A 21398-nucleotide genomic window follows, 5' to 3' on the forward strand; every position below is an offset into this window, starting at 1 on the left:
AAAGCGAGCAACATATAGTACTATGCAGTGCTGCGCAGATTTAGATATCACATCACATTTTGTAACGACAGGTAATTGTCGAGGCTAGTCGCCCTATCTTCGTCACTGAAGTTCGCAACGACTAACAGTGCAGTAAGTTGATCCTCAATTGAAATAATTCTCACCCCTTTTCGCGACTACATGATGAAAACGAGTCTTAGACTCTAATACTAAACCCAGCTCGTCGAAGCTGATGCTCATGAGAATCCTCTACTTTCTGATCTGTCGTTCTGCAGTTCAAACTGCAGTTGTGATGGTACTGGCCGTGCTGTACTACCTCTGGTAAAGACCTCCATATATGCTATGCCGTTCAACTATAGCATACTGCTATAGTATAAATCCACTACAGCTGCCGTCCAATCTCTCTTGTTCCTGGATTGAATTCTTAGTTACTGACTGGAATTAGGTCTAATGTCAGTTGTACACCTAGATTTGTAGATCTCGATTGGAAGTGTGTCGTGCAAATAAGAAATTGGATTCACTGGATTGAAATAATATAAAGTATATTATGATTCTAATTTCAGTTCAATCAAGATTCCAACTTTAGCCGTGGATTAGCAGAGTCTTAATATTTAGCACTAGCTATCATAACTAAAGTCCGTGGTCCACTAAGCCCTCAATCTCCGTCTATCCCCGTATGTCGGGCTGAATTCGACCGGGATATAAAATCCAATAACTGTGCTTCGCAAGATAAACCTTCAGAAGTATTCCGTCAATATCTCATAAAATACCATCCTCATCATAAAGCCAAAAAATGTCTCCTACAGTCCTTCTAACTGGTGGATCCGGCTTCATTGCTGGTTGGGTTCTAAAGTTTCTGCTCCAGAAAGAATATACGGTGATCACTACAGTACGCGACCAGACCAAGGCGGATTTTCTCAAATCGCTCTATCCTGCCGATTCGAAGCTCAGCTTCGTCATTGTTCCCGATATCGCAGCTCCTAAAGCGTTTGATGAGGCCATTAAATTGCCTGGAATTGACTACATTATACACACGGCCTCGCCATTCCATTTCAAAGTCACGGACCCTGTCAAAGATCTCTTGGATCCTGCCATGAAGGGAACTCTTTCTGTTCTGACGGCCACCAAGGCTTATGCTCCTCAAGTCAAGCAGGTCGTCATTACCTCTAGCTTTGCTGCTATCATTGACGCCTCAAGAGGCAACCGTCCTGGATATCTCTATTCTGAGAAGGATGTTAACCCAGTAAGAACGTCTTGTCCAGCCATATCTCCTGACACAGTAAACATCCTAACCGAGTTCTAGGTTACCTGGGAAGAGGCAATTGGAGATAATCCCGCTACAACTTATCGTGCTAGCAAGACCTTTGCTGAAAATTCTGCTTGGGACTTCCTCAAGAAGGAAAGGCCCAACTTCACTGTTACGACCATCAATCCTCCACTTGTTTGGGGACCGATGCTCCATAAAGTATCCGCTGAAACGATCAACACATCCAATGCCTCGATCTGGGCCCTGATCAACGGCTCTTGCAAAGATGTCATTCCTAATGCACGAGTTCCTCTCTGGGTCGATGTTCGCAATGTTGCTCTTGCCCATGTTCTGGCGATCGAGAAACCTGCTGCTCAGAATCAGCGCTACTTTGTATCTGCTGGAAATTTCTCCAACGCAAAAATTTGTGACTACCTTCTGAAGCAGTTCCCCGAACTTAAAGGGAAGGTTCCCACGAAGCTAGAGACGCCTGAACTTACGTCTGATGAGATCTTTGGTTCAGACAATTCTAAGTCAATCAAAGAACTTGGGTTGGAATATATTTCGCTCGAACAGAGTGTCTATGACCTTACAAAACAGCTTCTGGAGTGGCTTTGAATCTAAATTATCCTAGTAGATCGAATATATTACAGTGTTCTATTACATTCTCAATTATGCGTTGTTTCGGAAAGCACGCTTGGATTATCACCACTTCGAACGCCGTCTTTATAGACGTACGTTTTCCAAACGCCTGCTTGGCATTTATCCTTAACCATTTCCAGCGTTGGAAAGTAATGCAAATTGCTTTTCACTGAATTCGCAAACGGAATACTTTCGAAGGACACAATCCGAAGTCGCGCATACGTATTATCAGGAATCAATGAGACAATTCCTAAAAATGTAGATATATCCGGCGTAGCTTGTCCATTCACATGTGTGATGAAATACGTGGGTACAAGACTATACTGATATGCCGGGCTACCACGTACACGGGCGGAAATATAAACTCCAGAATGTAATTCGCGAATTTGTTGACGAACAGCATGGTGTGGCTCATGAATAATCGCTCCGCACCAAATAACAATTCTGTCGGTTTCTAAATGTTCCGTAGATACTGTAGGTACTATCACCTTCTGTTCTTCGCCGCGTCGGATAATGTCCATATTCAATGTCTTATTATCGTACATCATATCCAACTCAGATATTCTCGTCAGAGTCTTGCCATTCACAGATAATATGACGTCGCCTTCCTCTAGCGTCTGGTTGACATCTCCACAAACAATTTTCCGGACGGCAAATAGCTGATGATGCTCCGTATTTGCTTGCTCGACTTTGCTGATCCAGTTTTCTGAAACCCCTCGAATTCGTGCTTGACTCATCTGTATCGAGTTCAACTCGACGTCCAGTAATCTTAATGATGGAGTTTCTCCCCTGCGCAGCTTAAAAATTATGTCATACATACTTGCTGTACTAATCCCTACACAATGCTCAGAATCCCGGCCTGTATTTAGATTATGATCGCCCAGTAAGGTCAGCCATACCGCCTCAACTACTCCATCAGTATTCACTAGGATGCCGGAACCGCATTGGTTGCCTAGTACAGTATCAACTGTAATAGCGTCGACCATGATCGCTCGATATCTAGGCGTCTGAACATTAGGGGCAACTGTCAACGTCGAAATGTCAGTCACTGACGTCCGTGCAACAAGAACTCGACTCTTGGAACTAAAGCCCATAAAAATGGTGGAGCAATTGCGCTGAATAGTTTCCTGTGACAAGACTGCAGATTCCACAGGTGCATCTACATACGCAGGATCGTACGATACAATGGTCCATCCTTGTAAAGGGTGGAGAAACACAACTTTTCCAGGAACTAAGATTGAATCGGCGACTGTGATTATAATGTCACATAAATCATAAGGTACAATACTTCGTGCAACCAGTACTAGTCCCCGCTCAGCATCGACAACAAGTCCTTGGCCGTATTTCGCAGATCTCGGAAAACCATCAATTAGGATAGGAAGTAGACATGTCACTCTAACGAAACTGCGAATCAGCTTGGCAGCATTCGCAATATTGGAATTCTTAATCTCTGTAAAAGTGGCCGACCTAGGCTGTAGCGCAAGTGGAGGCAGAGGATCACAAATATGTTGAAAATCCCATAATCCCGTCTGGTCATTTCGTACAACCAGCCGAAATTCTTCGGTCCAGTGCCTATCGATAAAAGAAATCGTTGTGCTTGTACTGTGCATATCTTGAACATTGATGCAAGTTAGAACAACCCACTGGCGATCTCGGATGCTCTTCATAACTTCTATGAACTCGTCGAGATTCCCTGTTGGCCTATTGTCTATGCTTTGTACTAGCCAACCACGGTCGCGATTAAGTCGAAATGAACCCGCCGGATTGGCAAGATAAACTCCTCGAACCGGGATTGCGTACAATCGGGCCACTTGATAACTAAGATTGTGAAATGTTGCTCCTGCAACTTCAACATATCTATCAGGAGTAATAGCATGTAAATCTCCGACAGTGATTGAAATTTCTTTATCTTGTCCACCTCGCTGAATGACGATTGTGATCGTTTTACCAACAGAAGAATCCAGAATTTCATCAAGTCTAACAAACTTTGTCAACATTTCGCTATTTACACTGACTAGACAGTCTCCCTCCTCTATGAGTTTATGAGATGGCCCTTCAGGAAGGATAGTTTCGGCAACTAGCATACCGATACCATCAGGAAATTTATCTCGAATAAGGGACTCCGTGTCTGATCTAAGTCCAAGACGGCGGCATTCATCAAATGGCTAGAATTGTTACATACTATTTTTGATAATTGCCTCAATAATCACTGACCCTTAGATACCATTGAACTTGTATGGTTCCTCTTGTTATGAGCTCCTTTCTTTGTACACATTCAAGTGCCCGCAGCCCTCTGTACAGTGGTAAGAAATAATCCGTGGACGATTCACTACTGCCGCCAGCTTGAATTGCAACAGCATATCCATCAATATTCACGACAGGACTGCCACTAGAGCCCCCGCTAGCACTAGCAGCAGCCTGTATATATTCGGTATTGAAATCTACTCGTCAGCCAAAGAGATAAAAACAGTCAAGTAACTTTACCATTATACGTAAGATCTCCATAATCGGGTGCGTTCCGGTCGAGTCGGCTTATAAAACCAGATAAAATACTCAGCTTTTCACCGGCATCGTTACCAATGACTCGTATTTCAGCTCCAACGCCTAGAAATCACAATAAGAATTTGAAGCACAATCTAAAAGATGTTGCTTACTCGCCAGATCTGGTCTCAGCTGAAGTGCACTGATTTTCATGTACTTCACTGCTTTAGGATCGAATCTTAAAAGGCCAAAGTCATGAACAGGGTCACGATCTAAAATCGTAAGCTGAGCGCTATGTAAAAAATCAGAAACCTTACATAATGGATAAACATCACACTAGTCATGTTAGTAAAAGCAATAAAAGAAATGCTTTGGGCTCACCTCCTCATGGTTATCGAAAACAGCAAAGCCAGTGAACGGACCTGCACCAACGACATGACTAGCTAAGGTTAGGAAAACAGCGGGTACATTGACGGAGGAATGAACGTACCGGTTTGTCATTATTAGTCCTCGTTCAGCATCGACAACAAATCCGGTTGCTTCGCTGACAACTGCATTGTCACAGTCAAAATTCGCAACCTGAGCGAACTGAATAGAAACCACACTCTTCACTACGCGTTCAATAGTTTTCTGCCATTCGACGGAGTCGCCAAGTGTAATGTTGAGTTTGGTCTCAGATTTTGAGGAACCGGAAACGGTACGATCAAAACCGCTGCTATACGGTCCATTTCTTCGATGGCCGTTGCCTACAACTGGCAAATCAAAGTCAGAAACTTCAGATGAAGTCTCAACAAGTTTTTCTATGTCTTCAGATGGCGTGTTTCCATAAATGTGAGCCAGTTCTAGCGGAGATTCAGAAACATCTAGTTGATGCGAGAGTTGGTCTTCTAACATTTCGCTGCCGGCGGACAAGTCGTTTTGATCGTCTTGGTCTTGCACCGAAAAATTTTGGCTTAACAAATCCTGGCCCAAATTCATCTTGGTATCATCTGTATTCATAGCCGAGTCAGAATCCTCTACGGCTGTTCGTTTGCTCGACCGAAAACTCTGAGCAGGCGAAGAACCTTTCCGTTTGTTTCTTTGGTCCTGGTCCATTTTGGATGGTCTCAGTCCGATTATCCGTGAGATTCGGGCACTTTTCCTAATCTTCCTTCAAAGAAAAGCGAGAATATAGCCGATCCCAGACAACTCTGTGATAGGTTACAAAATTAGCTACCTCGTTGGATGTCTGAATATGGCGATGAATTGCAAAAAAATTGTCCCAATATCCCAACTTTAATTATATTCTTATTCGCCGTATCGTCATTCAACTAAATTATATTACATATAGAGATGCATGATGTATAATCTGAGAAATATTCATATTCTTAACAATCTATCATATATACCAGAATGAAGGTAAATGCTTCGTTACTATCTTCATTTCTCTTTTCCTCCAGCTCTGACAATCAGATTGAAAATCCCCGTGAAAAGCTACTCTGCAATGCAGAGGTCTTCAGACATCTGTCCGAAATCAAACAAAAGCAGAAACAGTTGGCAAGTCGAAAGACTTCAGCATTGAACAATGAAAATTTGGAAACTGTGGCGCTTGAGGTGAGTTGGCAGAAATTGTGTATTCAAATCAAACTCTTATAGCAGCTAGATACAACGGTACATGTCCAATACCACATTCTCAGTGGCTTCGCAGCAGACAGACTCGGATATATATAATTTTTTGAGTGAGATTTCCGTGTTTGAACTCGAAAAAGCAGAAAAGTTGCAGATAGTTAACCAGTCGCCGTCTTCGCTAGCACTTCTCTGCAGTCTTGTCGAGGAGTTCGAGCAAAGATTCACAGAGCAAGACGGTAATAACATGCTACAACTTGTTGCAAAATATCTTCATCCTGTTTCCAACTGACTTCAACTTCTTCCTTTGTCCTTACTAATCAATCATGTATATTACAATATTGAATATTTACGTAAAAATCTTACTGAGGTGAGGCGCCTGCTGGTGCTTCCGACCCTCCTCCCTGCTTGCGAACTCCACTGACAATATCATCTACACGTAATAGCAAACATGCACTTTCGACTGCCGTTTTCATACTCTGCAACTTAATAGCTTCTGGCTCCCATACCCCGTACTCTTTCATGTCGACAATCTTACCGTTGTCACCGTTGATACCAAAAGTATGTAAACCTTGGGCATGCTTCGCGCGAAGATCAGCCAAAACCTTTATCGGACTAGCCCCGCAATTCTGAGCAAGAGTACGCGGAATAACGTCCATTGCCTCTGCCACTGATCGGTAAGGCCATTGTTCAACACCCTCAATGCTCTTTGCCTTCTCCGCCAAGCGTACACTGACAGCCATTTCCGTTGCACCACCTCCAGGTGAGAGCCTAGGCTCAAAATATACGTTCCTTGCAACAGACATAGCATCTTGCAAATTACGTTCTATCTCATTCAATATGTCCTTACTGGGTCCTCGCAGCATGATTGTGCAAGCCGTCGGGTTCTTGCATCTTGTCAAAAACGTAAAGTACTCATCGCCAATCAATTCGATATTGAACAGTCCACATTGAGTTCCAATATCCGTTTCACGCAAATCCTCAACGCGATTCACAATCGTAGCTCCCGTAGCCCGAGCTATGCGATTATTATCCGTCTTTCGCACACGTCGTAGCGCAGTTACATTGCCTTTTAAAAGGTAGTGCTGTGCCAAATCAGAAACACCCTTCTCAGTGATGACAAGATCAGGGCTAAATGACAAAATGACATCACAGAGCGATTTGATCTGCTCTTCTTCAATCTCAAGTATTCGTGCCCAATCTTCTTCTTTGGTAATCTCAATGTTGGTTTGCGATTCGCCCTTCTTATATTCAAGTGGACAATCAAGTAGAATCACACGAGGATTCTCAATTTTTCGACGCATTTTGGGATGCGTCACATCTTTGTTGAGCATCACACCGTCCAAAACTTTGCAATCTTCGATTTCACCTCCTGGGATCTTCTCGACTTTGGCATAGCGCTTTATGTCAATTTCGCGGCGACCATTGCTCTCAACCGATACTGTACGAACAGCTTGAAGTGCAAGATTACACATCAATGGACTCCATCGTGCAACAAATTTGGTACCAATAGACGAAGAGATTATGCTAAGCATTTGCTTATCATCATTGACGTCGACTGGAAGAGAAATCTCGGTGATGATTTCGAGGGCATCAGTTAGAGCGCGCTTGAACGCAGAGATAATAACAACGGGATGTATGTTTCGTTCAATATGAGGATAAGCAAAAGCCAATATTTCACCAGCCAAAATAATGACGGTTGTAGTTCCATCTCCGACCTCTTCGTCCTGTACATTGTTAGGACAGCCGAGACCACCATACTGTGACAAACGCACCTGAGTTCTACTTAGCTGGATCATTGATTTCGCTGCAGGATGGGACACCTCGATTTCTCGTAAAATCGCATGACCATCATTTGTAAGTACGATTCCTTTGAAGATTAGCTTGCTATGACAAATAAGTCCTACATAAACACGCACCACCCATAGGATCTAGGAGCATTTTCAGCATTGCCTTCGGTCCTAAACATGTCCGGATAATATCCGCAACCCTTGACGAAATCGTTAGCGCGATTCAGCTATTTTATAAAATTCTCACGTTTTTGCCGCTGTAATGTTAGAGATTTGTGCACGCCGACCTGTTTGACGCTCCGCGCCAGCATCTTAAAAAATTGTTAGTAAACTTGACAGATCTCTTACTCGTGCCAGACCTCCAAATCTCGCCAAATCTCGCCAAATCTCCCAAATTTGAAGAGAAAAAAAAATCAATTGAACTTACTCATCACAATAACAGGGGCCTGCATCTTATCGAAGTTTTAGGTCACTAGAACAGTCTGCTATGTTTCACACTATTCAGCACTCACGGTTCGCTGCTAGAAGGAAAGGTTTTTCAAAAACGCGTCCTGCTACAAGTGCCTCTGAAAATTGTCACGTGTATCCTAGACTGATCATATTAGTCGAGCGCACACTTGAATTACTATTACAATTAGGACAATTCTCTCTTATAATGGATTGTTTATAGTCTTAAGATAGCTCTCTAAGATTGTACGATTGACTCAATGACTATACAAAACTCAAGTTCTTCAGCATTTAATCTTAAAGCTATCACCAGGCCGAATATCTATGTTTTGGAGCCTTATCGGTGTGCCCGAGAGTAAGTAGTTATCTAAACCAATCTGTCTTTATTTCCTTTTTACATGGGAATTCCATTCACTAATTCTCTAGCGACTACAAAACTGGAGTTCTACTTGATGCCAATGAGAATGCCTACGGACCTGCGCTTGTAAACACTGAGTCTGCAGAGTTCTCCGTGATCAGTTCAGATACTCTTGCTGGCTTGAACAGATATCCTGACCCTCATCAGGAAGAGGTGAAACAACTAATTTGTAATCTGCGCAATCTGCCAATTAAGGACGATCAAGTGGTAGAACCGCTCAAACCAGCGAATATTTATGTTGGTGTCGGTTCTGATGAGTGCATCGACACTATTATTCGCTGCTTTTGTTCCCCAGGAAAGGACAAAATGCTCACTTGTCCACCAACTTACGGCATGTATGCTGTCTCTGCTCAGATCAACGATATCGAAGTAGTCAAAGTTCCACAAGATCCCGCCAATGGATTTGATATTAGAACTGACGCCGTCATGGAAGCTCTCTCCAACGACCCGTCCATTCACTTGTTGTATCTCTGTTCACCAGGAAATCCAACTGCCAGTTTGGTTGATCGAGAATCTGTCAAAAAAATTCTCAAGCACCCTACTTGGAACGGAATTGTCGTCGTGGATGAGGCTTATGTTGATTTCGCGCCTGTTGGAAGCTCACTCGCTCCATGGGTTACGAAGTACGACAACTTGATTGTCCTGCAAACTTTGTCAAAGGCTTTTGGAATGGCGGGTATTAGGTACATTTTATTCCATTTCTGGTAGCACATTTCCCTAACTTTTTAGATTCGGTATCTCGTATACCTCTCACTCTATTGCAACTATTCTCAACGCTGTCAAGGCACCGTATAATGTCTCTACAATAACTAGTGAACTCGCTATACAGGGCCTCTCCGTCTCCAGTCTGTCCAATGTCCGGAAAAATATTTCCTACATTCTTACTCAGCGAGACAGACTGCTGCGTGAGCTTCCTCTTATTCCAGGTATCGGTAATTTTATCGGTGGCCATGACTCCAACTTTCTGCTTGTCCAAATTCTTGACAAGCCAGCTGGGCAGCCTTCCAATATTGTCGCCAACAAGTTATATGAATCTTTGGCTCAGAATAAAGGCGTTGTTGTTCGGTTCAGAGGTAAAGAGTACGGCTGCTTAGGTGCTCTTCGAATCACTGTTGGAACTGGAGAGGAAAACACTATTTTACTGGAGAAGATACGAGAGGCACTTATGGAGATTTATAAGGCCTGATTTTATTGTTCTGCAAATTTGTTTGATTCGGATCGAAATATTTTGTTGCAGTATCGTAATGTAATTTATTCTATGATTCAAATTATAGCTTCGCAATCGAGCTCACTCCAGATATCTTACATAACTGATATACCCTCACTCCATAATCACTTCACCATCCCTCTTGCATTCTTCGAACCCCTAATAACTGCACCATCACTTCCTTATGCGATTTCAGCGCTGCATCCCACAACGCACGAATTCGTTCATCTTGTTGCAGTACTCGGATGTAGTCATCCAATTTCCCAGAGTCAGATAAAATCTGCAAAGAGTGGTTACTATCGGCTTCTTGACGCTCTCGAAAATACAATGTAACCTTTAATTGATACTCATTCCAGAGAGATTGATATGTTAAAACTCGCTGCCAGTAATCTGCGAGTTCAATTTCCGTCGCATGAATTGATGGTGGAACTGGAATTTCGGGCGGGGTAACGTTGAATATCGCAGCAGAATTGTGATAGTCAATCTCTTGTGTTTCACTTGTAGTTCGAGCCTGCGAAAACAAATTTTCAATAGGCGCATTTCGATCAAAAGGAAGTGCTGCTTCGCCTTCTGCAGCATTTATATTTTCATTCGCCACTTCTGCTGCCTTTGATGCCGTCCCTCTAGGGGAATCCATAGGAATATCATCGTCACTGACTCCTGCAAAAACTGGATTCGCTGCCATATTCTTTGACCTGGAAGCTGCTGTCGCTGAGTCAGCAGTCCCCGTCTCAATTGAATTCGTAGACTCAGCACCTTGAGCCATGTTCTCCTGGTTCATAGACGGAATGCTGTTAAATAAGTCACTGAAGAAAATATCCGCAGTATGCTGATAGTGTGATTTATTAGGAGAGCGCGCTCTATAACGCTCCCTTCGTTTTTGCGGTGAAATCGGCTTCTTAGGACTCACGTATTTGGCCTGAAAATCTGGAAGAGTTGAGCTTTGTCCCGAAATGGTCGTCTTCGTTGTCACTGGTATTTCGTTCACTCTATCTGGCTTTTGAGATAGTTCGTCTGTAGGCTGCTTAGCAGTTCCAGGGGATATCTCAGGTAGGGGGGTTCGGTGCTGCGCCATCATTTTTGATCTTGATCTCTGTCGCACGGTAGAAGTCATCATACTCCATAATCGTCGTGATTCCAGTGGATTAGGAGTAAGCTGCTCAAGAACAGGTTCCTCTCTAAATTTGGTTTCCCATTTTCGCGCATCAAAAATTTCAGGTTCTGTATCTGTATCTGCGGATTCCTCTGAGAATTCTTCATCTTCTGACGCATTTGCTCCTTCAGTGTCAGAAACATTAATAACATTAATTTGATGAGTTCTTCCGTTGGATCTAGCGGCTTTCAGTTGGTCGTTGATATTTGAATGGTTTTCATTTTGGCGTTGATCGTGAGGTCTACTGTCAGCTTTTCGAGCAAAGTCTTCGATATAATCGGATCTTCCTGCAGAACCCTCATGGTCTTTTTTCGATTTCCTATCGACCTGGATCCCATTTTCGAGATCGAGGTCAATATCATCATCATCGTCAAGAGTTTCAATATTTTGCACATCGTCATCGTACATAAAATATTTTGCTCTCTCTTGTGCGCCAGCCGAAGGTGTAGACGTAGTATTAGCTCTAGCTGTATAAGAAGGCACTTTACCTGAGTCAGTAAAAGTACTGCTGGTCTTTCCGAACATAAAGTTCACCGGTGTAGTAGCTAAAGGCGTCCTAGAACTATCTATTTTTGAATCGCGACTAGTCATGTTAGCAATTTCAGAAATTAAAATTCATCGAAGGAGTCACTTGCTTGGTCGAATTAAACTTTGACGATGAGAACACTTTGATTGGCACGTTATCATTTTTTGGCAATTTAGATGATTCAGGACGATTTGCAGCTTTTAAATCTTCTGAGTTATTTGCCGCTGATTTAGCTGTCGGAGAGTCACTGTCAACTATAGAAGCAGGGTGGATCGGCCGGACGTAAGTTCGCTCGTTCGGAGTGTACGAGTAAGTAGACTTAGGCCGTAAAGAACCGGAGCTGTCCAAATTAGCAGAAGTCTTATCTGGTGTCACTTTTTCAGTGAATGCTTCCTTCGTGGTATTTCTGGTCGTTCTAGTAGATGTTTGGTCTGAATAGCTAAATGAATAAGAAGTTTTCGAATTACCCCAGTTCTGATCACGATTCATGAACTTAACGCTGGACTTTGGTGCAGTAGGTGCATGCTTAGTCGCTGGATTCGAACTATTGGAAGAGGAATCATTAGACGCATGAGTCGCTGTATAGGCCGACTGAGCTGAGGAACGCGTCTTTTGTGAATGACCAGGAGTATATGTGGAAGTGCCCGCATAAGAGGTTGGCCGGGGAGTCTTGGGAGAGCCGCTGTACGAATTTCCACTATTATTTCTGTAATAATCATGAGGCATTCTTGTGCTGCTATAGAACTTGTTTGACGAATGGGATTGAGTTTCTCGCCGATAAGGACTTGCATAAGCCTGATAATTTGGGTTGTAGGCCGAAGCAGAAGAATAAGTTGATTTTTTTGATTGAGCACGCCTTCTCACGCTATCATAAATCGCACGCTTTGTGGGATCGCAAAGAACTGCATTTGCTTCGGAAATCGCCTTGAATTTTTCGCTCGCATCAGGATGATTTCCAGTTTTGTCCGGGTGATAGAGCAGAGCTGATGATGGCGGTTAATGCCATATGGATTCAGGCTGCATATGAGCAACTTACCTAAGCGTTTATAGGCCTTTCTAACTTCTTCTGCTGAGCAGGACATGTTTGAAAGATTGAGAATGCCATAGTAGTCAACGTCTGAGTTTTCTTCGATTTTCATATTGGCGAAACCTCATCAACAGTGAAGATACTTTGACCCAGTATGGAATGGCGCTCCTCTTGGACGACGCGTATTGATATAGCAGATAGATATTGAAATATAGGTTTAATTGAGCTTTAGAGCAAGTTAACGTCAGAAACAGAGTGATTTAAAGAAATCTAACTTGCCCTTCGACTGGATTCAAGCAGACAGAGAGATCTGTTTCTGTTGATGTTTGTCGCCGCACTACTGAATTTATCCCAATCTTTCCTCTGTCAAGATCATCAATTGAAGAGCGATCGGCTCCAGGACGTCTTCTTAAATTCCATTTGCCCGTTTTGCGAATATATCTGTCTGCAAATATGAGCTGTTCAAAATCGTTTGATACTCCTTTTTGGCTGAATTTTGTTATTTCGCCGGATGAATATCGTAGTCTGACCAGCAAAGTCGAATCCTGGGCGAAGCCAAATGCGGGGGAGATTCGACCAGCATACAAAGGAGCTCTGATCAAACTACGAGTCAGAAAAATTCTCGGAAAAATTCCTACAGCAGACCAGATTTTGCTGAAATCAAAAGACTTAAATTTATTTTATTTGGAGTACGTTTTTTTTGATGAATCAGACCGATTTCGTACTGACCAGGCTTTAGACTGTGGAGGCTATGCTCTCGACTTTCTTCCTCTTGCTACGCGATCCTCTATCTTGTTAGTTTACTGAAGTATTCTAAAGTTTTTCATAAGAAGTATTGAAATGGACTATGCAACATTGCTATCGACTGACTTCTTATTTTAGTCACAGGATTCGTCTACTGGATTGGCGTCGTGTCAAGACATCTCTTGCTCCCGCGTTATTGATTTCCATTTACCGATTGCTCTATCCCGCGACTATCTCTTTGCATAAGGGAGTGGTGACTGCGGAGGCCCGATCTTTTCGCATGAATCATCGTCGCATTGCAAAGGTGTTGCTTTCACCGCTGTTTGCTCCATTCACTGCCGCCTTTCTTGCTGGATCTTCTCTTGGGCTATTGCCCAAGGGTCGAGTGCGGTCATCTATCGTTTTCTATTTGGCTTCGTTGGTAACTCAATACTCGTTCTCGTATATATCTACAAAGAGACAGTTTCGCTGGATGTCTCAGCAAGTCGGTCCCTGGATTCTAGCTCCGTTCTCTGTCGCGCAGCTACTAAATACGTTCGTGTATAATAGAGAATGCACACCGATGGTTCGTCTTCGAAATCAATTAAAAATATATTCTAATTCTTGCAACAGTTTTTTTCTGCCTTCATGAGATATACTTCTGGGTTTTTTTTACCTTTACGCCCCTCAAATTATCCAGCCGAACTGTCCTATCCCTCTCGTGAACAGATCATGGATAGTCTTACTGAAATTACCCGCGAGAGATATCCACCTTTCAATTCGCCCATTTTGTATCCAGATTCTTACACATTACCATCTGCCTTTCAGTCTATAAATCCTATTGTATCTGAAGCGCATCCGGGTATTAAATATTTATCTTGCGCACTTATTCATCCGGCGAATCAATCTTGTTTGCAAAGCAGTATCATAAACAGTTTGGCTTTGCTTCTTTCTTTTTCGAAATTTGTTGGCCTTGCTGCAATTGGTATTGGTATTGCGGAATGGGAATTTAAAGGGTATGCTAAATCAGATCATTATTTTAGTTTGACAGTTTTTTTGACCTGATAGCTATGCTCTATTCGCTAAAAGTGTATCGATAAAATTTGCAAAATCACTCTCTCTCCTGACTTTAGTTTCTTCAACAATCTGGTCTGGGTTATGCTTCACTCAGAACACTATGGGGAATCGACTATTGCCAATTGGGCGGATCAAAATGATTGGGTTTGTTGCTGGTCTTTGGGCCTACTTTACCAGGGACTCGAATAAAAAACAGTATGTTAAAATTTTGAGATAAATAAGAAATATCTAACATATGCAAGTTTTATCTCAGTTGCCCGGATGAGTGCAGAATCATACTGGAAGACTCTAATCAAGCATAACAAAGTACACACTATTCAGTATGTATCTCATCGTTAGTAGTTGATCACAAGCTAAAATAGCAGGAACGGCGATTTAGTGATATTTTCCTTCAGTCTTGCAATTCTTATGGCGCTGTTTGATCATTCTCCTAAAACGATTGACGACCGTGCTGTCAGCAAAGTGCTGAGCTTGATCAATGGCACTGAACCGAAAGAACTGGCTCCTTCACCCGCTACTCCATTTCCTGAAAGAAAATTTTCATAATTTGGGACTCTTCAAATGCTAATCATCGCTGTAGACGGTAAATTTGCTTTTCTTTGGCCTTTTAATTATAAGTGGCCGGTTTGGCTCTGCAATCAGGATATTGCATTCTTTCTCATCTTTCTCTTTCTCTTCATTTTCTAAACCATCGTCTTCTTCTAAATCGTCTTCGTTTTCGTATTCAATTTCAAAGCGTTGTTCCTGCTTGATTCCTTGCACGGAGTCGACTGCTGAGATCAAAGATCGATTCACAACTTCGATAAAATCTCTTGGAAGATGACCCTCAATCTGGTTCAGTCCGGCCTAAATCGACGTAAATAAACTAATCTCATAATTCAAAATTTTCAGCATACTTCTTTTAAACTTTGCCTTTCCCTCTTTCTGCGCATTGCTTTCTTTCGTTGATTTTTGGCACGCTTGATTCGTCGTTCTGCGAGTTTACCCAGCCGGCTATCACTCGGAGTCTCCTTATATTCTAGCTGTTCAGCCATTCTACTGCGAGCAATTTTTCGATTCTGTTCTCTGGATCGTGTTGCTTGACAACTGACAACAAGTCCACTAGGAACATGCTTTAATTGAACTTTGCTATTTGTTTTGTTTATCTAAATGCAAGTTAGATTCTCGCCTAAATATCACTCTTATATCAACCTTCTGTCCACCCTTTCCCCTATTGTGGATTAATATTAAAGATTAAGGTCAAAAACTGAGAGTGATACATACCCTCCCTTGATGAACACCTCTTCAATTTCTTCCTCCTTAACAGTCGGTCGAGCTGGCATTTGATGGTGAGACTTGAATCTCGGTACTGCGGACCATACACGCCTACTCTGGCCACTAGATGCATTTTGAAGTCGCCTACACTGACAGAAGCCCTCTTTCATCAAACAGCTGAAACCTCTAAGACATAATTTTATCATTTTGATTAGTTTAACAATTCTTCCATGAGGGAGCAGAACAGACTTAGATGAGTTATCTATACGTTGAAATTGCCCCAAGAAACGGTCACGTGATGCTGCTTGGACTTCTGTGTTTGATGCTGTTCTTATGGTGACGACTTGTCGCAATCCGCACTGGAAACACGAATTTCAGGGGGGCAGTCCCGGACCAGAACGCTGATTACAGATTAAGACAATCCTTTGACCTACATCTGTTCCTTCACCATTCTGATTTTGCCCGTGCTGCTAATTACGCTCCGATTTTGATTTTTGACTGACAGATTTGTGCTGAAATGAAGATCTCTATTTGCACTCTTTGGACAGTCGCCCTTGCCGACGTCGTTGCTGCTTTTCAGTTACCTTTTATCGGCGGATTACCGATAAGCCGACCTAGGGAACAGGATTATGCATCAGGATTCACTCTGCGACATGTTTTCGTCCATGGAATAGACGAACATCCTCAGCTTCATCGTCGACGAGATTTCTCAGCTTCATATAAGCCAGAAAATGGGCCGACGTCGTTTCATGTAGCATCGCAATCCAAAACAGTGACTCGGATGAAGGAGCGATCTCCGAACTATATGGAGTCCTATTTACACTATTCCCGAACGAGTGGAGCGGTCGCTATTGATTTTGATTGGGGAGATGAAGATATCATGGTCCCCAACATCACAGATCGTGACACACTAGTCGAGTTTGCCCGAATTACTGCGGATGCTTATGTTATTGACCCGTCTGATGACACTTGGTTGGATATTGGAGTTCCGTACAACGAGGTTCGCATTACATAGATCTGTTTGTGTGAATAAAGAGTCAAGTGGGCTAACAGAAGTTATAGTCTGGCAGTTTTGGCTGGGACTCGAATGGTCTTCGAGGACATATTTTTGTCGATGAGACTAATTCCACAGTGATTATTTCCATCAAGGGCACCAGTGCTGCCATTTTCTATAGCGACGGTGATACTGTCGCAAGCGACAAGGTCAATGATAACTTGCTATTTTCGTGTTGCTGTGCTCGTTTAAGTTATATGTGGAGTACCGTCTGTGATTGCTACGAGAAGTCATACACATGTAAGCAGTCTTGCTTGGAGTCTTCCTTATATGCCGAGGACAAATATTACCGCGCCACCTTAGACATCTATCGCAATATTACCTCCATGTACCCCGGTGCGAATATTTGGGCTACTGGTCATTCTCTAGGAGGCGCTATGTCTGCTCTACTAGGCCGGACGTATGGACTTCCGACTATAGCATTTGAAGCTCCCGGTGAGAAATTAGCGGCACATCGTCTCCATCTCCCATTCCCTCCTATTCCAGAGAGCGAATCCACGATCTGGCATATTGGTAATACTGCAGATCCAATTTACATGGGTGTTTGCAACGGCCCAACATCTGTTTGCTGGCTAGGTGGCTACGCTATGGAAACATCCTGTCACACTGGTCTTGAATGTACTTACGACACAGTAGGTGATCTCAAGTGGCATATTTCAATTTCCAATCATCGTATACGGCCAATTATCGAGATGATGCTTTCGTATAACTCCACTCCAACTTGTCTTCCTCGTGAGAGTTGCCAGGATTGTTTTGATTGGCAGTTTGTTTAAACCCATTTCCAAATTGTAGAATTTTTTTCTTTTTATGGAGGAGTTTTTTTATTGGGGTATCTGCGGTATTAGTATGGCTTTTAGAACAATTTTGTATTTTTTTTTTGTGAGTTTTGGATAAATTTTTGTTGTAGAATTTCTGTACTGATAACTGATCTTACATTAGTTTCATGCATATCTGTTGATTTATTTAGTTGAAATATTTCTTTAACATAAAACCAAAGCAGACTTTTCGTTTTGTCATTAAAAAATTTAAACCGCCAAAAATAGAAAATATAAATTCATTTTGAACTCAATTTCTGAACATAACTACAGCCAATCAGAGAACAATGATACAAAGAACGAAAGCATAAACATCTAAAGCTACAATTACTATAAACAAGAAATTCAAATATTAACGAAAAAAAATTAAGCTTCTGTTTTTTTCTTCTTCTTCTTTTCATGGCTTTCATCATCCGCCTTCCGCTTCTTTTCCTTCTTTTCCTTTTTCTCCCGCTTTTCTTTTTTCTCTTTTTTCTCTTTTTTCTCTTTTTTCTCTTTCTTGAGTTTAAGTTCCTCATCTTCATCCGCAGATTCTTCAACCTTATTATCTACTTTAAGCTCAACCTCTTCAATTAACTTTTGTTCAGGTTTTGCATCAATCATTAGAGCTTCTGCATCTGACTTAACTTCGTCAGTAGCCTGACCGTTGGCAGAAAAGTCCTTGTAATTATTTTTCCATTCAGCAGGAGTCGCATCGATATTCCGTCCATATTTATCCAATTTTCCATCAGCTTTAAGTTTCTTCTTCTCAAGAGCAGTTGGTCCGAGACCCCATCGCCTTGGATAAGTATCTCGCTCCATAATACAACGCTTAACTTTGGCAACGATACCATGATCGCAGGTGGAAAGCTCAACAGTAGACATCTGAGCAATTCCAATAGCAATAGCCTCACCCTTGGTTGTTATTAAAACAACCTCCTCATGAACTTCAATACCTGTTTCGTATCGGAGAAGGCCTGGAATCATGAGTTTGGCCCCATAACAAACAGCATTGACAGCCGAATCCTTGACAACAAGACGCTTATATCCAACAAGAAGTGTTTCGAGCGGTCTGATTACACGACGCAAATAACTCTCATCTCGAGTGTTATCATATACCCATTGCGCATCCAAGACGTCGTGCAACGTTACAAGATTGTCGGTCTCACCCATTGCACCTGATCGAACACGACGAAGCTCCTGCATATGCCCACCAACTCCTAATAAAAGACCAAGATGAACACAAAGCGTTCGTATATATGTGCCAGCTTCACACGACACCCAAAAGACAGCGAGTTTGCGCTCGTTGTCAAACTCGACTAATTTGGATTCGTGGATCGTTCGGATACGCAATTGACGCTTTACAGCTGAAATCAAAGGAGGTCTCTGAAACAAGGCTCCAGTCAAAGTCTCAAGTTGACGAAGAAGTTGCTTCTCATTATCGAGAACATCGTGGAGTCGTAGCACGCAAACGTACTCTTTTCCTGCGCCCTGCTGCGATTTAACCAGTCGAGTAGCTCGATCAATACAGACAATCAGACATCCTGTAACCTTCGGATCGAGAGTACCACTATGACCAGTCTTTTCACATCGTAGAATCCGTTTGACCCAGGCAACCACCTCGTGACTACTCGGATTACTGGGCTTGTCCAGGTTTATGACACCACTGCTTATGTAGCTCTTCAAATCTCTGTGTAATGGTGTGCTTCCACTTGGGATTGGCGTATAATGACCAGTTCTCACAATCAACCGATCATAGTTCTTTAATAGGAGCGGCCATTTCGAGGTATCGACAGAAGATTCAATATTCTCTGGCTTGATAGTGAACTGGTCCGGCTTAGCAACTTCGTCAGATTTCGCCATATTCCCAGTCTCAGTTCCTTGTTAGTGATTTTTAAGGATATAAGTTATTAAAATGCAACTCCAGAGATATCCCGTTTCTGCCTATAATTCTCGACTTTCCTGACCACAAAATGCTCTGTTTAATCGAAACTATATTCAACCGTGTCCATCATGGTCGACCAAAAAATTTTGTATGTACTATTTAAACCCTAAGCAATAGTACATATCACTTGATTTACATAATGTGATTACGTAAGGCCAGAGTTTTACACTGACCCTGACACTATAATTGGACGAAGTCAGGTTATGCATTTTATAAATGTATATAATGTTTATATATCAAACGAGAGCAAAGAACAAAAACTAAAGTAAGCATTATAAGTACAATACAAAACAATACGATAAACCAACCACCGAACCCAAATGATTAGAGCGCCGACTGGATAAAATCATCCTTTTCCCAGGAAAAAATCACAAATTCGTATCGAAACACTCCTCTAATTAACAGATTATAAAAAACCCATATGCATGCTGTAAGACTCTGGTAATTATCTAATCTTTTAATCGCCTAGTCGATGACCACGACCCCACCTAAAGGTAGTATTAGAAGTAGCTGCAGACGGATTGGCCCCAGAAGACCGTCCGGTTCCTGGTCTTGCGGACCCATTAACTGAGGAGGTTCCAGGATAGTATGCACTTCCAAAAGATCTGTGAACATTCCGTGGATCCGTAGTAAGACCAGTAGAAGCTGACCAAGCTCCAGGAATCATATTCTTCAGGAATTGAGGGGTCTGCAACCAAGGGCTCGGTCGTCCTTGTCCTCGCGCATTTTCCAGACTCTGATAGCAGTAAGCAGCTCCAAAGCCAGTCAGAGAAATCAAAAATGAGCGCTGTCCCTCAATTAGAAGCTTAAATGATAATATAAAGACAGGCAGATATTTTGCTTTAAACATAATTCCAAAGTAAAAGCTGACAATTCGATCTGGTGTATGCTGCGACCAAGTGTAGGCAAATGCTACTAATAGAGGGGCTACATACGCTACACCTCCGGTAAGTGCATTTAATCCCTAAAAATGTTAGAACGAAAAAAACAAAAATGCGTGTAATAAAAATAAGATAAATAATGCAAAATATAGGATGCCACGACCACGTCAGCTAGTTACTAATGAAATTCTAGCTGGTCTCAAAACAGCAACCACGATCTCATACGTATGAATCTCTTGAATGCGAATGATATGGATGAGAATTCATACGCAGAGCTTAATTTTCTCCATTAACAGGACCCGAGCAGTCTATAGTGCAAAAGACGTCGGGGCAGAACAGGAGTCAAGCGGTAACATGCGGACAGAATACGAAACGACGAGATAAAATCAAACCATTAAAGACATACTGCAATTCCAGAGCCAATTAAAAGAACGTAATATACGTAATCAGCTGTGTATCCTTTAAACTTCTCCAATTCAAGATCCTTGCCATACGTATATACTATGTCAAGTTAATCTTGCAGATCCGAGGACAAACCCAAAAGTTTTCATACGCATATATATTTCCATCAACTTCGACATAGGATCGCCGCCCATAACCACAAAAAAAGCAGTAACTGTGATGGATGGTGTTAGCCGAGCGAGTCATCTGAAGCGGTTCTTGGAGACTTACTCGGCCGCCATAACTGAAGTTTGAAGAGAGTCAGAGGCCAGTAATTGACGATTAATAGCGGGGGAATTATATTCAGCAAAGCACCAAACGTAGTTCCAAGAGTTCCAAGCAAAAGAACTCGTGTTACTGGAGGAACTGTCCTCAGAAAGCTGTTCAGGTCATTATTAGCGGAAAGCCACCCACCAATCGACACCGGGCGCAAGAGTAACCTGCGCTTACTGTGTCTTTGCGGTTGTAATTTAAACCAACTAAAACTTACTCAGAAAGATCATTAGCCATAGTTTTCAACAAATCGATTTCAGCCAATCGCACAAGTTCTGCAAAGGTAACCTTAATTTCTCTAGCAGTATATAAACAGTTATATAGAAAAAGGGATCTCGAGTAAAACCTGTAGCGACTGACTATCGACCGACCACCTCCTGCTTGCGGAGTTAAGATGTTTGTACATTCGTAAGC

General features: G+C 42.3%; 11 protein-coding genes across 11 annotated transcripts; 5 read left to right on the forward strand and 6 right to left on the reverse strand.

Annotated features, from left to right (window-relative positions):
- Positions 1 to 721: 721 nt before the first annotated feature.
- On the forward strand, positions 722 to 1901 carry V1516DRAFT_669265 (uncharacterized protein). Its single transcript, XM_066921151.1, has 2 exons — positions 722 to 1243; positions 1304 to 1901. Exons 1-2 carry the CDS (start codon positions 794 to 796, stop codon positions 1862 to 1864), a joined length of 1011 nt encoding a protein of 336 aa, XP_066780236.1. The 5' UTR covers positions 722 to 793; the 3' UTR covers positions 1865 to 1901.
- Positions 1872 to 5604, reverse strand: V1516DRAFT_646029 (trypsin-like cysteine/serine peptidase domain-containing protein). The gene is made up of 6 exons (XM_066920184.1): positions 4860 to 5604; positions 4751 to 4808; positions 4543 to 4705; positions 4373 to 4492; positions 4103 to 4329; positions 1872 to 4053 (listed from the first exon to the last, which is right to left on the reverse strand). Exons 1-6 carry the CDS (start codon positions 5462 to 5464, stop codon positions 1915 to 1917), a joined length of 3312 nt encoding a protein of 1103 aa, XP_066780237.1. The 5' UTR covers positions 5465 to 5604; the 3' UTR covers positions 1872 to 1914.
- Positions 5605 to 5681: 77 nt separating this feature from the next.
- On the forward strand, positions 5682 to 6320 carry V1516DRAFT_669273 (HRDC-like protein). The gene is made up of 3 exons (XM_066921152.1): positions 5682 to 5767; positions 5822 to 5962; positions 6012 to 6320. Exons 1-3 carry the CDS (start codon positions 5762 to 5764, stop codon positions 6264 to 6266), a joined length of 402 nt encoding a protein of 133 aa, XP_066780238.1. The 5' UTR covers positions 5682 to 5761; the 3' UTR covers positions 6267 to 6320.
- A 16-nt stretch (positions 6321 to 6336) lies between these two features.
- V1516DRAFT_662125 (chaperonin Cpn60/TCP-1 family) lies at positions 6337 to 8216 on the reverse strand (the record flags this gene model as incomplete). Its single annotated transcript, XM_066920420.1, has 5 exons — positions 6337 to 7701; positions 7750 to 7844; positions 7894 to 7964; positions 8012 to 8075; positions 8192 to 8216. 5 exons carry the CDS (start codon positions 8214 to 8216, stop codon positions 6337 to 6339), a joined length of 1620 nt encoding a protein of 539 aa, XP_066780239.1.
- A 188-nt stretch (positions 8217 to 8404) lies between these two features.
- On the forward strand, positions 8405 to 9944 carry V1516DRAFT_646036 (pyridoxal phosphate-dependent transferase). The gene is made up of 3 exons (XM_066920185.1): positions 8405 to 8566; positions 8638 to 9312; positions 9359 to 9944. Exons 1-3 carry the CDS (start codon positions 8472 to 8474, stop codon positions 9813 to 9815), a joined length of 1227 nt encoding a protein of 408 aa, XP_066780240.1. The 5' UTR covers positions 8405 to 8471; the 3' UTR covers positions 9816 to 9944.
- V1516DRAFT_688985 (uncharacterized protein) lies at positions 9838 to 12834 on the reverse strand. Its single transcript, XM_066923794.1, has 3 exons — positions 12552 to 12834; positions 11625 to 12498; positions 9838 to 11572 (listed from the first exon to the last, which is right to left on the reverse strand). Exons 1-3 carry the CDS (start codon positions 12652 to 12654, stop codon positions 9967 to 9969), a joined length of 2583 nt encoding a protein of 860 aa, XP_066780241.1. The 5' UTR covers positions 12655 to 12834; the 3' UTR covers positions 9838 to 9966.
- A 92-nt stretch (positions 12835 to 12926) lies between these two features.
- V1516DRAFT_669286 (uncharacterized protein) lies at positions 12927 to 15234 on the forward strand. The gene is made up of 7 exons (XM_066921153.1): positions 12927 to 13231; positions 13282 to 13374; positions 13425 to 13851; positions 13899 to 14281; positions 14334 to 14537; positions 14585 to 14662; positions 14708 to 15234. Exons 1-7 carry the CDS (start codon positions 12996 to 12998, stop codon positions 14886 to 14888), a joined length of 1602 nt encoding a protein of 533 aa, XP_066780242.1. The 5' UTR covers positions 12927 to 12995; the 3' UTR covers positions 14889 to 15234.
- On the reverse strand, positions 15166 to 15826 carry V1516DRAFT_669294 (RF-1 domain-containing protein). Its single transcript, XM_066921154.1, has 3 exons — positions 15606 to 15826; positions 15534 to 15552; positions 15166 to 15487 (listed from the first exon to the last, which is right to left on the reverse strand). The coding sequence occupies exons 1-3, from the start codon at positions 15800 to 15802 to the stop codon at positions 15230 to 15232; spliced, it is 474 nt and encodes a 157-aa protein (XP_066780243.1). The 5' UTR covers positions 15803 to 15826; the 3' UTR covers positions 15166 to 15229.
- Positions 15827 to 16021: 195 nt separating this feature from the next.
- V1516DRAFT_709956 (Alpha/Beta hydrolase protein) lies at positions 16022 to 17670 on the forward strand. The gene is made up of 2 exons (XM_066924230.1): positions 16022 to 16596; positions 16659 to 17670. The coding sequence occupies exons 1-2, from the start codon at positions 16114 to 16116 to the stop codon at positions 17421 to 17423; spliced, it is 1248 nt and encodes a 415-aa protein (XP_066780244.1). The 5' UTR covers positions 16022 to 16113; the 3' UTR covers positions 17424 to 17670.
- Positions 17590 to 19529, reverse strand: V1516DRAFT_669297 (H/ACA ribonucleoprotein complex subunit 4). The gene has a single exon (XM_066921155.1). The coding sequence runs from the start codon at positions 19305 to 19307 to the stop codon at positions 17832 to 17834; it is 1476 nt and encodes a 491-aa protein (XP_066780245.1). The 5' UTR covers positions 19308 to 19529; the 3' UTR covers positions 17590 to 17831.
- A 50-nt stretch (positions 19530 to 19579) lies between these two features.
- Positions 19580 to 21291, reverse strand: V1516DRAFT_669302 (Der1-like family-domain-containing protein). Its single transcript, XM_066921156.1, has 5 exons — positions 21202 to 21291; positions 20943 to 21091; positions 20824 to 20886; positions 20677 to 20771; positions 19580 to 20353 (listed from the first exon to the last, which is right to left on the reverse strand). The coding sequence occupies exons 1-5, from the start codon at positions 21219 to 21221 to the stop codon at positions 19847 to 19849; spliced, it is 834 nt and encodes a 277-aa protein (XP_066780246.1). The 5' UTR covers positions 21222 to 21291; the 3' UTR covers positions 19580 to 19846.
- Between the last annotated feature and the right edge of the window lie 107 nt (positions 21292 to 21398).

Source organism: Lipomyces oligophaga (assembly GCF_038497815.1).
Source record: "Lipomyces oligophaga strain CBS 7107 unplaced genomic scaffold V1516scaffold_1, whole genome shotgun sequence".
Lineage (NCBI taxonomy): Eukaryota > Fungi > Ascomycota > Lipomycetes > Lipomycetales > Lipomycetaceae > Lipomyces > [Lipomyces] oligophaga.

Coding starts and splice junctions, on each gene's coding strand:
- V1516DRAFT_669294 (XM_066921154.1), bottom strand. CDS start 15,802: ATGATAAAATTATGTCTTAGAGGTTTCAGCTGTTTGATGAAAGAGGGC.
- V1516DRAFT_709956 (XM_066924230.1), top strand. CDS start 16,114: ATGAAGATCTCTATTTGCACTCTTTGGACAGTCGCCCTTGCCGACGTC. Junction 16,597..16,658: donor TTGGAGTTCCGTACAACGAG/GTTCGCATTACA, acceptor CAGAAGTTATAG/TCTGGCAGTTTTGGCTGGGA.
- V1516DRAFT_646029 (XM_066920184.1), bottom strand. CDS start 5,464: ATGGACCAGGACCAAAGAAACAAACGGAAAGGTTCTTCGCCTGCTCAG. Junction 4,809..4,859: donor GGACTAATAATGACAAACCG/GTACGTTCATTC, acceptor AACCTTAGCTAG/TCATGTCGTTGGTGCAGGTC. Junction 4,706..4,750: donor TTTTCGATAACCATGAGGAG/GTGAGCCCAAAG, acceptor TAACATGACTAG/TGTGATGTTTATCCATTATG.
- V1516DRAFT_669297 (XM_066921155.1), bottom strand. CDS start 19,307: ATGGCGAAATCTGACGAAGTTGCTAAGCCGGACCAGTTCACTATCAAG.
- V1516DRAFT_669286 (XM_066921153.1), top strand. CDS start 12,996: ATGAGCTGTTCAAAATCGTTTGATACTCCTTTTTGGCTGAATTTTGTT. Junction 14,282..14,333: donor GCGGAATGGGAATTTAAAGG/GTATGCTAAATC, acceptor TTGACCTGATAG/CTATGCTCTATTCGCTAAAA. Junction 14,663..14,707: donor AACAAAGTACACACTATTCA/GTATGTATCTCA, acceptor CTAAAATAGCAG/GAACGGCGATTTAGTGATAT.
- V1516DRAFT_669273 (XM_066921152.1), top strand. Junction 5,963..6,011: donor TGGAAACTGTGGCGCTTGAG/GTGAGTTGGCAG, acceptor TATAGCAGCTAG/ATACAACGGTACATGTCCAA.
- V1516DRAFT_646036 (XM_066920185.1), top strand. CDS start 8,472: ATGACTATACAAAACTCAAGTTCTTCAGCATTTAATCTTAAAGCTATC. Junction 8,567..8,637: donor CCTTATCGGTGTGCCCGAGA/GTAAGTAGTTAT, acceptor CTAATTCTCTAG/CGACTACAAAACTGGAGTTC. Junction 9,313..9,358: donor TTTGGAATGGCGGGTATTAG/GTACATTTTATT, acceptor CTAACTTTTTAG/ATTCGGTATCTCGTATACCT.
- V1516DRAFT_669302 (XM_066921156.1), bottom strand. CDS start 21,221: ATGGCTAATGATCTTTCTGA. Junction 20,772..20,823: donor GTTGATGGAAATATATATGC/GTATGAAAACTT, acceptor AACTTGACATAG/TATATACGTATGGCAAGGAT. Junction 20,354..20,676: donor TAATTGGCTCTGGAATTGCA/GTATGTCTTTAA, acceptor TAACATTTTTAG/GGATTAAATGCACTTACCGG.
- V1516DRAFT_688985 (XM_066923794.1), bottom strand. CDS start 12,654: ATGAAAATCGAAGAAAACTCAGACGTTGACTACTATGGCATTCTCAAT. Junction 12,499..12,551: donor AAAGGCCTATAAACGCTTAG/GTAAGTTGCTCA, acceptor CGCCATCATCAG/CTCTGCTCTATCACCCGGAC. Junction 11,573..11,624: donor TCAAAGTTTAATTCGACCAA/GCAAGTGACTCC, acceptor TAACATGACTAG/TCGCGATTCAAAAATAGATA.
- V1516DRAFT_669265 (XM_066921151.1), top strand. CDS start 794: ATGTCTCCTACAGTCCTTCTAACTGGTGGATCCGGCTTCATTGCTGGT. Junction 1,244..1,303: donor CTGAGAAGGATGTTAACCCA/GTAAGAACGTCT, acceptor ACCGAGTTCTAG/GTTACCTGGGAAGAGGCAAT.